This window comes from Castor canadensis, chromosome 2 (genome assembly GCF_047511655.1).
Source record: "Castor canadensis chromosome 2, mCasCan1.hap1v2, whole genome shotgun sequence".
Taxonomy (NCBI): domain Eukaryota; kingdom Metazoa; phylum Chordata; class Mammalia; order Rodentia; family Castoridae; genus Castor; species Castor canadensis.
Window position 1 is genome coordinate 100,050,892 of NC_133387.1, and position 13,096 is coordinate 100,063,987.

Consider the following 13,096-nt stretch of genomic DNA (forward strand, 5'->3'; position numbering starts at 1 on the left):
GGGTCATGGAAAATGCTGAATTTTCTGCCAGTTAGTCGGAAGTGTGACTAACACTTCTAGGGACACTCTAAATTTGTGGCTGACATCTGACTTTAAGGCAGTCTTGTGAAGAACTGAACTCCTAATTTGTGGGGCCTACTCACACCACTGTCCAGGTGATTAGTGATAGAATTGAACTGCAAGATACCAGTTGGGATGGGCATCAGAATACTCCTCTTCACCCTCTTTGCATTACTTCTTAGAAAGGAAAATCCCATGACTGCGTGAAACTAGAATTCTCTAGTGCACAAGGCTGGCAAGGTTAGATTAAAATCAGCTTGTTTTGCAAAAACCTTCCTTTTGGCTGCATGTTAAAGCCACTTGATTTAGGACAGCCTCAGAATGCATTTCAAACAAGTTGGAATCATCCCCTAGTTGGAAGCCACTGGGTGTTCAGGCAGAATAGTCGGAAGAGATACTAAATTATTCAAAACTGCACAGCAAATGAAGAAAGCTTAGGTCAAGGCAACCTAGGGGAAGATGGTTCCTTGACCTTTTGTCTTTTAGGTCAATGCAGTGTTCTCCTTCCCTCTGCTGTGAAGACTCATGAGAGGAGGTTGTTATTAAACCATAGATTGGGCAAAGGCAGGTGAGCAAAGGTCTTGGCTGTTAGCTCAATTTTAGTGACACACTGATCTAAGCTTAAGGGGAGGAAGCTTGGATGGGATCTTTTGTTTTTGTTCTTTGCATGAAATTCAGGGGAAATGTTTATCATGATGCTTCATGACTTCATCTTTGGAAGGATGTGGGTCAAATGGGAGGTGTTAAGGGACCTGAGTTCATGAACCAGTGAATTTCTTAAGAGTAGCAGAGTTAAGAATGGCTGAGTAATGAATCCATATCCCAGAGAGTTTAGGGTACCAAGGGATGGGGAAAGACATCTTTTATTCAGGAGACTATAGGCTATCCTTGAGCTGTGGATACACTGGGTTTGTTTGTTAGCCTGTATTATTTTTCTTGACTACCAAGTTTGCTACTTATTAAGAACTTACCTCTGGGTGATACATCTAGGTATATTTTGGTTAAACATTTGGGGTTTAACCACATGTTTTAATGATCAGAATGATCTTCAAATGAAAATACGATATTTCTTGCCTTGACTCACTGGGGACACCAGGCACAGACTTCTTATCTTGGTTGTAAGTGAAGCATCTCAGTTCTTTTTTTTTTCTTTTCCCCAAAGCCCTGGCTGGTCTCCAGCGCTGTGCCTCAGCCAGGGAGGAGGAGAAGGGAGGTAGCTGGCGGCTTGTCTCCATCCAAACAGCAACGGAATTCCTTGGCCTGACTGTTCAGTAATCGTCTGCCAGCTGGCTGCCTCCCTTTCCTCTGGGAACTCAGTGAATCACACCTCCGCAGCACATTTGGCTCTGGCAAACCCTGAAGGGCTGGAGGCTGGTGTCTGCCAGCAGTGAGGAGCTGCAGCCCAACTTCTGAGCCTCGTGTTGGGCCTCTGGAATTTCTGAGCACAGGAGGCTTCCCAGCTGCACAGGCAGAACACTCATTCAGAGGTAGGGCAGTGTTCAAAATGGACTGGACCACTCTGCTCCTAGTGCAAGCACTCTCTCTTCCTCCTCTACTTCTAGGAGCAGAGGTTCTCTCAGGTAGGCAAGCAAAGAAAGCACAGACATGCTTGGTCCTCTCCCCTCTTTTCCTCCCCAATGACCTCAGAGAAGATAACCCTCTATTATATAAGCTCCTCAGCTGTTGGCACTAGCAGAACACCAGGAGGGATGCACTGGGTCATAAATAAACCTGCATGTCTATTTGGGGGTTTTAGTTCAATGTTTCAGGCACTGGGAAACAGGAGAGCTGTGGTTGCTGAGATAGCCCTTTACCTCTAGCTTAAAAGTACATTCCAAGGCTGAAACTTTCTCAAAAGCAGGGATGTGCTCCCAAAGCCAGGACAGCAGGTAAGGCTGTGGCTCTTTAGCACTACTGTTTCCAGTTTGGTTAGCATGCCAGAGTTGAGGAAGTCTAGGAGAAGGGAACCAGAGAGCAAGAGGGAAGGTGAGTGAGCCCCTCAGCCCTGGCAGGGTGGGAAGTGGAGGGAGTAATAGGAAATTAGCCTGTTGCTTCATTAAAGTATTCCTGTAATGTGAAAAAAAATAACTCTTAAGCATTGCTAGTGAGGAATTCCACCTGAAGTTTCTTGCTGAAGAGCTGGCAATAATAAAAAATCCTTTCTTTGGTCCTGGCTCTCCTCCGTCCCCCCACCATCATGGTCATGCTCCACCTTTGTATGGGCAAGGCTGGGAAGAAGCCAGGGAAGGGTGGGGGGGGCACAACATCCTGTATGCTTTGCAGCCCCTTCCTTGCCTGTTCTCCTGCTGCCTTTCTGCATGGGAGGTGGGGAATCGCTACCTGCCAGTCCCCAAGAACAAGATTCAAGGGCATGTCTTCCACTGTGCCTCCCCTCTGGCACCTCTCCAGCATCCCCATTGCCTGCCACCCACTATCACTGCCAAAGATATTTTAAAAAAGTATTTTCCTAGAGATCAAAATAACTGCACTGCCCCAAGTTAACCCATCAGGACCCTATAGGAGTACACATGTGATCCACACTGTGTTTTATTCTGTTATCTACTACTCTTCTATTCTGTCACTTTCCATTTTTTCTCAGTTCAAGTTCAGTGCTCTTCCTGACACATTGCTATACATTTCTATCTTCACAAGTCTGAGTCTCCTTTGCATTCTTTCAGTTGCTCAACCTGTACCAATTATAGTGTATCTATCTAAACCTTCCTTGTCCCTACCACCTGCCCCCATTTTCTAGGACAGGTGTTCAGTCTGAGGGATCCAGGTAGTTTTCCTACTTGCTCTGTTCACTAACCCTACCTTTTCCTCTTCTGCCTCCTTCCTATTAGCTAATTCATGAAGTCGAGTGCTTTAGAGAGAAGATGGAGGGAGAAAGAGGAGAGGAAAAGGGGAGGGGAGGAGGAGGAAGAAGAAAAGTTCAATCACAAGAAAAATTCAACCTTTTCTCCTGTCCCCTCTTTTGAGTTGCTCCTTTCTTTCCTCAGGAAACACTGTGTACTACATCCCTTGAGGCCAAACATGTCTTCCAGAGGATACTTTTATGCTTTCATCATGCCATAGTTTACCTGGCAGCACTTTATAGTGGGAACGTGGAGTAACATGTCCTACTATGGAAGGTATCTCACATGGCATGGTGCTTGAAAGAGCCACTAAATTCCCCTTTTATCATGTGTCATTTAATTCTTAAAAACTGTGATCCAGTTCCCATTTTCAACCATCCCACTGAAAAGGGTTTCCCCATGCTGGCCCAGTGTCTTCCAGCTTTCAAAGCCATTATGTTTTGGTCTATGTCTTACTTCACCTAGATGTTGCTTTTGACTGTATTAGCTTGGTGACATTCACCTTCATCAGTTTCTGAAGTACACCATGTCTCCTCCTTTCCTACCTTCCTCTCTCCTGCCAGTCTTCCTCACTGGGTCTTCTCTATCTCTTGGTCCCTGGGGTCAGTGTTTCTAGGATTTGTCCCTAGTCCTCTTCCCATGCTATTTACATATCCAGCTATACATGAGGGTGAGGGTGTACTCTCACCCTTTCTTTGCCTGAGGCAACCAAGGTTTCCAAGTCATTCTAGGCCCACCCTGCAAATTTTCACCCATAAGCTAAAAGCAATTTCCCCCATCCCCTTATGAGACTTGTGGCAATGATTAGAGATGTTTTCAGTTGTCTTAATTTGAAGGAATGCCACTAGTATCTAATGAGCATTGACCATTATCCTACAGTACATAGGAGTGCCCAAAATGTCAATAGCACCACTTCAGATGGACAATGAAAGTTCCCAAGCTGAACTTGTCTTGGAAGTCTTCCATTATTATATGACACAGTCCTTGTGTCCACATTCCAGTCTCCCTCTGGGCTGGAAATTTGTGAACACTCTGTGCTTTCACATTTTCCATTTCTAGTCCTTATAATAGGACACTAGGTATCCAGACAGCATTGTTGAATTCATGGATTATGTCCTCATTGTCTGTCCCCAGATGTTGTAAAGCCCCGAGGACAGGGACCATCATAATCTACCACTCTCTGGGTACTCAGGAAGAACAGAGCAGTGTGTGAAGAAGCTGATGTTTCAGGAAGAGGTGAGAAAATCCCGGGGACACTGCTGGGTGAGTATTTTGTATTGTGACTACAAAACATATGGAAAGAAAAATGCCTGCAAAGAAATTAGATTCTATTGTTTCTAAAAATTGTCAAGAGATTTGTTAACTAGATGGAGAAGGCATAAAAATCTATGTTGGTAAAATGGGATTTAAAAAAAAGCTAATATTAAAGAAAAGACAAAGTCAGGGTATGTTTGGAATAGCAAATAAAAATAGAAAACCTTGGAGAAAGAAAAGATGAATTCTTAACAGTGGGTTACTTTCTCTCTTATTTAAGCATTCTCCTGTTGTATTCTTATTTGAGTAATACATGTTTTTAAATTTCCCAAATTACTAAAAATAGGTGAATAACAAATAGATTATAGCTCTCTCATTTGACCTAATTTTGTTTCCTTCATCTTTCCTCACAGGAGGTATTTTTAAAAGAAAAGCCATGAGCCATCCTCACTGTCAGCTCATGGGGATTAAAGAAGTCTACAGCATACACCTCATTCCTGGGGCAGCCCCTGTCCTACTTCTCCTTTTCATTAGTGTCATTTCTCTTTACTTCTTTTGTTTTGGCTTGTTATATGATTCATATCTTCATGAGCTGACAATTTATATCTGAGGCAGGGTATAAATTCATGTTTTCTTTTTTTTCCCCTGAATTCATTTGGACACCTTATGTGAGAGATCTGCTTATGAAAGAAAAGCAGTTTCGATCGACGGCAGGAAGTGCTCCCTTGTGAATCAGGTAGCAAGATGCATCCCCAGGGTGGGAGAAACTTTGCTAGGGTACAGAAGAGGAAGCATTCATCTCTCACAGGACATAAGTGACCCTGGGAAAATGTGCTGTTGTGTCTGTGAGTGCATGTGTGTGTGTGTGTACACATGCATATGCAGGTGTGTGTACTTGCACAAGGGCTATTTCTATCCTCATGGCCTTGAGGTAGCCACAGGCAATACCCTCATTCTTCCCAGTAACAACTCTAAGCTGGTGGCTCAAAAGACGGGCCACTAGAAGAGAAAAGGTTAGATCCAAAAGAATTAACCTAGAAGGTAACTCACATGCACAGGAAATTAATGTGAGTCAACTCCCTGTATAGCTATCCTTATCTCAACCATCAAAAACCCTTGTTCCTTCCTATTATTGCTTATACTCTCTCTTCAACAAAATTAGAAATAAGGGCAAAATAGTTTCTGCTGGGTATTGAGGGGGTGGCGGGGAGAGGGAGGGGGCGGAGTGGGTGGTAAGGGAGGGGGTGGGGGCATGGGGGAGAAATGACCCAAGCATTGTATGCACATATGAATAATAAAAAAATAAAAATAAAAATAAAAAAAAGACGGGCCACTATTCATAAAGAGGAAAGGAACCTTTTTTGGAGCTTTTGATAGTGATCTGGAGAATAATACTGCAAACTGACATGAAAGGGAAGATGAAAAAACAACTTACACTTCTGACTGAGGTCAGTCGTTAAGAGCCACATAAAACTAAGCTGCTCTCACATGAGATTTTCTGTTAATGTGTTAAGGAATCTCTGAGATGAAAGGAGAGTACACAAAAGAGGGAATAGCTGAGCTGTCAGACGTTAAACCTATTATCACTTTTCCTTCCGGTTTGGGAAAACAGTAAAAATACAAGACACATTAATTACAAGTGACATGAGCTGGTGCATCTTAGTCTCCATTTGTGGAATTTGGGTCTCAAAGCAAAAGTCCACTTAGCTTATATGTGTTGGGTCTGGATCCAAACATGGGATTCAGCTATGAATTAAATACACAATCCAATAAAAATTTTCAGTACAAAGAGTTTATTAACATTGTAAGAAACATTGTTTTTTTTTTTTCTTTTTCTTTTCTTTGTTACAAAAGGTCTAAGTGGTTCTGAAAGCCAAGATTGAGTTCATCTGTGTCTGGGCTGCAGCCTCCCCCCCCCTCCGCCCCCCTCCAGGCTTGAGGCCAGCACCGAGCACCTATTGACTGCAGGCTTTTCCGAAGACCCGGGGCTGGTCACATCCGAACACTAGGTCTACGATACTTAAATGTATTTACATGTGTTTCTTTTTAAAAAGGATTACACATTTTATTTTTTAAAAATCTAAAAAAGGTGAAAAAAATGAACTTGTATTTTATCTTACACATTTGCAGGATACACAAGGGTAAATTGTCAGAAAAAAAAAATCCTCCTATCAGTTTAAAACAACACAGGAAACCAGGTGGTTACAAGACAGCTCAGACTCTGCTACGGTCATGTGCTTGATCCCTTGCTCGCTGGCCATCAGGCACATGGCCTTGGAGCACTGACTAGGCAACCCCAACTGGTCCCTTTCATTGACAAGATTAACAGAAAATAAGGCACATACATCACACGAATCAAAACTCTGTGGCTCAAGAGAACAAATCAATGTGTGAGGTGTGGGGGGGGGTGATTTAATTCGCTCTTTAGAAAAACAAAAATGGTTTGAAAAATAAAAACAAGTTCAACACAGTTGTTAAACTAGAGTACCATGTATAAGTCTGCATTTTTTTTTTTAAATTAAAAGAGTAAATGGCAACACTAGTGAGTCGGTGCTCTCTCTGAATGCATAGGTTAGGGAAATGGAGGTTGGAGGCTATGGGTGGGTCCCATGTCATGATATGCTAGGTGTACAGAGATCCCATGTCCACATGGGATCTTTTTAAGTGACCAAAAGACCTTTCTTCCACTGAACTATCCAGCATCACTGAAGTCTTGGGCAAGTACACTTTCTTCTTTCCTCCCTCCTTCTGAAATTTCCTTATTGAGAATAGCCAAACACTGGGCTGAAAACATGTCTCCTGCAGATATGAAGGCAGCATCCACAAAACAAGGATGAAGAAGAAAAATAAAGGAAATAAAACCCAGAAAATTTTTGGAAACCAGAGAAAAAAGCAGAATGTATGACAATGGTGCTGGTCCTCATCACTATCTGTCCTTCTAGAAGAACAAAGTTGATGCAGGAAGTCATAGTAATTGAGAAATGCAGGTCACATGATGGATTCTACTGGGAAAAGATCTTGCTGGAGTAGTTCAGTGTGGCTGAGGCCCATGCTTCTTGCTCAGGAGTGGAGAACACCCCAGTCCCATGTTCTGAACCAAGACTAAGACTGCTCTAAACCATAAGAGGAGGTAAGATAAGACCGGGATAAGGAGATTGTGAACCTCATGGAAAAACGAGATTCAGGGAACAGATCACTGACTTTGTGAGGAGAAGGTGACCTGTTCGAGGAACAGGTCAGCTGAAAAGTGGTAGAGATTCTACTGTCTTGAGTTGGATCATTAGTTCTCTTTTGCTTGTGGGTGGTTTCAAGGGCATACATCCTTTGGTTTAAAAGGTGCTACCTGGGGAAGGACAGCAGGACATGGAGGACTTTGCAGCATTACTCTGTTGGTCTCAGGAACATCTAGTTGAAAGCAAACCCAACAGTCTTCACTTAACAGTTCCTAAATGGCAAATCTACCTCCTTGCTGAGATTATCGGTCCAAATAAGAGAAAATAAGCATGAGCAATACAGACTGGTCCTAACATTCTTCCTATTATCTAACACTATTTTACTTGAATTTTGTCTTTCTACTAATTTAAATGGCAGGAACTAAGGTTTTTGGAAAAAGTCACTCAATTGAATTTGGAATCACTTCAGAAAACTCCTACTTCCAGGGGCTAATGGGGACAGAATTCAGCAGGTACCTTGAGATGTTAATATTTTATTTCAGTAATTTACATATTTTTAAAAGCAATATGCTGGAGATTCCATGTACTCTTTGTGAACACATAGTATGGCTTTTATGTGTATCAATTGCACATGGGAAGTAGCTGTACTTTTTAAATGTTTAAATATTTTAACCCAAGACAAAAGTATAGATACCAGTCCATGTTAAGGACTAACTGTATATAACATTTAAATTCTTGACTGGATGCAGCAACTCAACAGATAGGGTAAGAAAAATGGCATCCAAACAGCTACTACATATCTTTCTCATGCTAAACATGGTTGAAGCAAATTATTCCCAGTATCAATGTATGCTAGCTTTTCTTTTACAACTAAGTTTTACAAATCCCTAAAAAAGGGTGCTTAGAATAGAAATACTCCTTTACTATAGGGAATTAATAAATGTTAATGATACAGCCAGTTGTGGGGTTGTTTAAATACCTACATACTTAGATCTATATATAATCAATTCTCAGTTATCTATGGTAATGGGGAAAGAGACGGAACTAATCCACAAATACAGCAAACCCATAAATATTCCCCAAACCAGTTCTACCTGGTTGCTTCAATCTATACTCTATCTAACTTCTTACTAGAACAGATTAAAAATAGCAACACATCTGAGTATCACTAACTGCCTGTTCCCTCTCACTGCAGCACTAAACACCCCTAATGCTCATGAAGGCAGAGAGAGTAGGCAAAGGAGATAACTGAGAGCTGACCATAGACGCTTGTGGACATGAAGAATTTAAAACCTAAACTGTGAGCAAACTACTTCATTTGCAAGGGCCCCAAGCTTCCACTTCTACACAGCTGTGGAAAATATACCCTGAATTGAATTAGGGATGGGGAGCATGACAAAAACCTGCTATCTAGGCTATGGTGCACCCACAAAAGATTCCTAAACTCATTATGTATATTCTGATTCTTATGCCAATGAGGGAATTAAAAAAAAAACCCAAACAAAACATTGAGCATATGTCAAAGAAAAATTTTAAAAGTTGGACAAGTAACCCCTTGGTCACAAACACACCAACTCCTACTTTCTTGTAGTAACAGAGAAGCATGTCAAATCCTTTAATTTGATGACCTCTCTTCCAAAAAAAAGAACATGCACATTCACACATTTACACTGGTTTACTAAAAAAGGGGGCAGACTTAAAGGTTAAAAAAAAGAGGGTGGTTCGAGTGTAACAATACTGATTCAAAACTGTAATGGAAGACAGTTTCTCCCTAGAATACCTTAGGGTTTTTCAGAGTCCTTTTCCATAAAAGGAATATACTTGAAACACATCCCAGTCAGGTGAGATGAGATTGCTAAAATACATAGAGAACTTTAAAAAACAAATAAACCCCCCAAAAAACCAAACAGCCAAATCAGAGTCAGTTCAGTCTTTCAACTCCTAAAGTTCACAGTCCTTTTTGCCTAACCCTATTGCATAACTGCAAGGAATTTGCTTTCTTCTGCAAGGGAAGTCAGCAAAGAGCTCATGTCTCCGATAGCCATGTTGGTGGTGCTCACAGAGAGCGCTGGGAACGGGAGGGATGCGCGTGGCGTAGTGAGGCGGGAGGAGCTATGGGAAAGGTTCTGAATAATACTTGGGCTCAGGGCCCCTGACATCAGGCTGGCATGGTCCCCATCATCTATGATGGCATCAAAATCAATCTGCACCCCATCTAGGTCATGGCTGTCGAGGCTGTCAACTGTGCTGGTCACCTGGTTAGCACCTGGGGAAAGTAACTCAGAGTCTTCGGCGCCGGCCCCCTGGAGCAGGCAGTTGGCATCTGAAATGGAGAATGAACCAGCTTTTGTGTCTTGCTGACTGAAGCCTACTGTTTGGTCATAGAACTGACCAGAGTAATTCTGAGTATTAGAACAGAGCTGCGGGGGCTGCCCTTGCATCTCCATCTTGATACCATTCACTCTGCAGGTCTGACTCGAGTCACTGAGTTGTCCTTGCTGCAGAGCGAGGCTGCCCCTTGGCACAGTCTGGCGCCTATTGCCCCCATAGGTGGCACACGGCTGATAGCCCCTGACAACTGCAGGGCCTGCTGGCTGGCTGCTGATGTCCTGAGTCCCTGGCAGGCAGCTCTCTGGCCCTTGATAGATGTTGACGTGTGAGGTAGCACTAACCTGCCCTAGTATCTGCTGACCAGCGCGGCCTGCCCCATGGTGTGGCATGCTGTCGCTGAGTAGCTGGTGAGCAAGATACCCTTGTCCCATGGGGTCTTGGGTCTGCATACCATTCACTGCGCTGCCAGCTGACTCATTTGGTGCCACTGACAGGCCAAAATCCAGGGGACCCCCATTTCCTTGCATGGTGGTGCTTTTCAGCTTCGACCCTTGAATCCCACCACCAAAGGCGCTGTCTAATGCAGCAGGGGCCACTGGCTGCCTGTTTAGACAGTTCCCATACTGCTGGGCCTTGAAGAGCTGTTCATGGAAGGAGTTTCCATTGGGGCCAGTTCCCGTGTCACTGTGGATAGCCAAGTGCTCTGGGCCACTGCAGGTGCTGCCATTCTCCCCAAGGGTCTGATATCCCCCAACTGGACCAGATCCACCCTTCCATGGATTCTGTGGGTGGATGACCATGTTGTTGTATAACCCAAAGGCACGAGCCTGCTGCACGGTGGACCGCGGGCCACATTTCAGCTTGGAGGAAGACAGGTCTGCACTTCCAGAGCTGACTTCGTTCCACTGAATGGGCAGGTCGGTTTTGCTGCCTTCTGAGCACGGCTGTTCCAGGGACCTGTACTGTTGGCTAGCGTGGCTGTCTGGCAGCCCAGGCAGGTCGAAGTCGCTTGGCCCATGGGGTACTTTGTTGTCCTCCGAGATGGTGCTTTGCAAGTGCTGCCCATATCCTGCTTGGTTCTGGGAATTTAAATACTGCACCACATCGTCTGGCAAGAAATCTTCATCATTCAAGCTGGCATCAGCATCCATACTTAAGGACTCCAGGGTGACATTCTCGGTAATGCTGGGAGGGCAGGGAGATGCATGGAAGTGACGGGGCTGGCCGCCCTCAGGCCGGGTGTAATTCTGCAGCACTAAATTACGCTTTTCCACCGATGGAGGCAAACCCGGAGTGTTGCAACTGTTGAGGCTGCTGAAGCGCTGGACCCTAGGAAGGGCCAGGTTCTCTGAGACCGTCCTTACAGGATCACTGGCTCTCCTCACGCCATTCCCCAGTGCATCATGAGGCAGCAGGTGTCGCCTGCCATAACTGTGGGCTCCTCCATCGCTGCATCTCCGGGGAGGATGCACAGGAGGCAGCGTCACTCCAGACTCCCTGCCGTCCAGCAGGGCCATCCTGGTTTTCAGGCTCAGCCTCTCCATGTGCGGCAAGGGCGTGGGCGGGGGACCACCCGTGGCGGCTGCGTACTTGGCCTTGAGGCGGTACTGCTGTGCAGGCGTGAGGCTCAGCAGGCTGGGCAGCCCGTCGCCCTGGCTGGCCTCGCTGGACCTGCGCGATGCGTCGGTGGAGATCGGGTCGTAGGAGTCCGCCACACTCACGTTCTGGGGCCGGCCCTCGGTCTGCGAGGCCTCGCTGGACCTGCGGCTGGAGAAGCAGGGGGAGATCCCGGAGGAGCGACGGCTGCTCAGGTAGGCAGAGCTGATGGTGCTCGCGCTGCTGTCCCTCCTGTTGAGCACGGTGAGGTCCACCCCAGAGAGCTCGCTTCTGTTGGGGAGAAGAGTCACGGGCCCACCCGGACTGCAGTTGTTACTGGACTGAGTGCCTGGACAGAAAGTGGCGTGGGGAGAAAAAGAGGTTGTGAAGATGAGGCTACCTAAACCGGGTGTGGGTGACCCTTGTCAGTAAAGGGCCAGGGAGTAACTATTTCTGGCTTGCCGGCCCCTGGTCTCTGATAACTAAACTCTGTAGTCTACTACCAAGTACCCAGAGACTGTAGCATGGTTACTGTTTTTGTTTGATTCTTTCTTTCTTTTCTTTTTCTTTTTTGCAGTACTGGGACTTGAACTCAGCATCTTCCACTCCACTCTACCACTTGAGCTATGTCTCCAGTTCTTTTGATTTTAGTTTGTTTTTCAAATAGGGTCTCTGGCTGACACTGCCCAGGAGGCCAAACTGAGCTTTCCTACCTCTACCTCCTGAGCAGCTGGGATTATGGGTGATAATATTTTCTGTATGAAAGCAGCTGGAGGTTAGGTGTGGACCCCAGGCTGTAGTTTGCAACTCCCTGGCTTAAGCAGTTAAGCAATAATGACTGTTCCCTAAGTTTAGTTGCATTCCTTTACAGGTAATGTAAGGACCAAAAAGACTCTTGGGACATACACAGTACTCAAGTTCCATGTAAATCCATGGGCTGAAGGTATTCTAGGAGTTTCACATCTATGCTCAGAGTTTCCTGTTTATTTCACATCCTATGTACCTGAGTAGTTGGAGTAATCCAGGTATTCAGTATCACCTCAAGAACTGACTTGGGGGCTGACCATGGGAAAGGATGCTTGCCTTTCCATGAACTGGGAAAGCATAAATAAAAATGGCTGCTAATCCCTTGGTTTCAGATTTTTGGAAACCACAGACAGAGTGCTAACTACAAATATACCTACTGCTGAGATTTTCTTACCCTGGTCCAATAGTTGTGATTTCTCCATTAGAATATGAGTCATTCACAGTCTTACTTTTGGTTTTAATACTATTCTGTTACTGCCTATTTTTAATATGTGTGTCCTCCAGCAAAGCAACTCAAACAGGTTTGGCATTAATATGGGGGGTTAAAACATAATCTTAGGATTGGTGAATTAGCAAGCCTAAAACTGAGGGCCCAGTTCCTCTCACAGTGTTTTGGCTGCATTTAAGAGAACAGAAACACAGCTGAGCAGGCACATGTTGATGTGGGACTCACCATTTCCAATGAGAGGAGAGACCGCAGGGGCTTTGGGGGGTAGAATGGGGTTCAGTCGTGGAAGCATTCCATTCACTTGTTTTAGCCTTTCTAGTTTTACATGCTCCATCCATTTGGTCCCTGCCGGGTTTCTCCTGGCTTGCAAAGCAAGGGCTGTAGTTGCCGTGGAAATGGTCGAGTCCATGATTGGGGTTTCGTCGATGACGCTGAGGTCTGCTACACTACCTCCATCAGTCAGAGGAAGCTCGAGCCCACTGTTGGAATAGCTGCTGATGGGGGACTGTTGGCTGCTGCATGAAGACTGACCACCAGGGCTTGGCTGAGATGTCTGCAGGGGGTCAAGAGGA

At 45.0% G+C, this 13,096-nt stretch overlaps 1 protein-coding gene and 1 long non-coding RNA gene across 15 annotated transcripts in view; one reads left to right on the top strand and one right to left on the bottom strand.

Moving 5' to 3' along the window:
- Positions 1–1,768: 1,768 nt before the first annotated feature.
- LOC141420732 (uncharacterized) lies at positions 1,769–6,145 on the top strand. The gene is made up of 4 exons (XR_012445288.1): positions 1,769–1,949; positions 4,050–4,178; positions 4,583–4,905; positions 6,024–6,145. It is a non-coding gene; the product is annotated as an uncharacterized lncRNA (long non-coding RNA).
- Positions 6,146–6,687: 542 nt separating this feature from the next.
- Gli3 (GLI family zinc finger 3) overlaps positions 6,688–13,096 on the bottom strand; it is a 261,013-nt gene continuing 254,604 nt past the window's right edge. For all 14 annotated transcript variants that reach the window (XM_020152773.2, XM_074065365.1, XM_074065372.1 and 11 more), the window contains 2 exons: positions 12,750–13,077; positions 6,688–11,618 (listed from right to left, as the gene is read on the bottom strand). In XM_020152773.2, the coding sequence (XP_020008362.1) occupies positions 9,313–11,618; positions 12,750–13,077 (2,634 nt within the window). In that variant the 3' untranslated portion in view covers positions 6,688–9,312. The remainder of the gene's footprint in view (positions 11,619–12,749; positions 13,078–13,096) is intronic.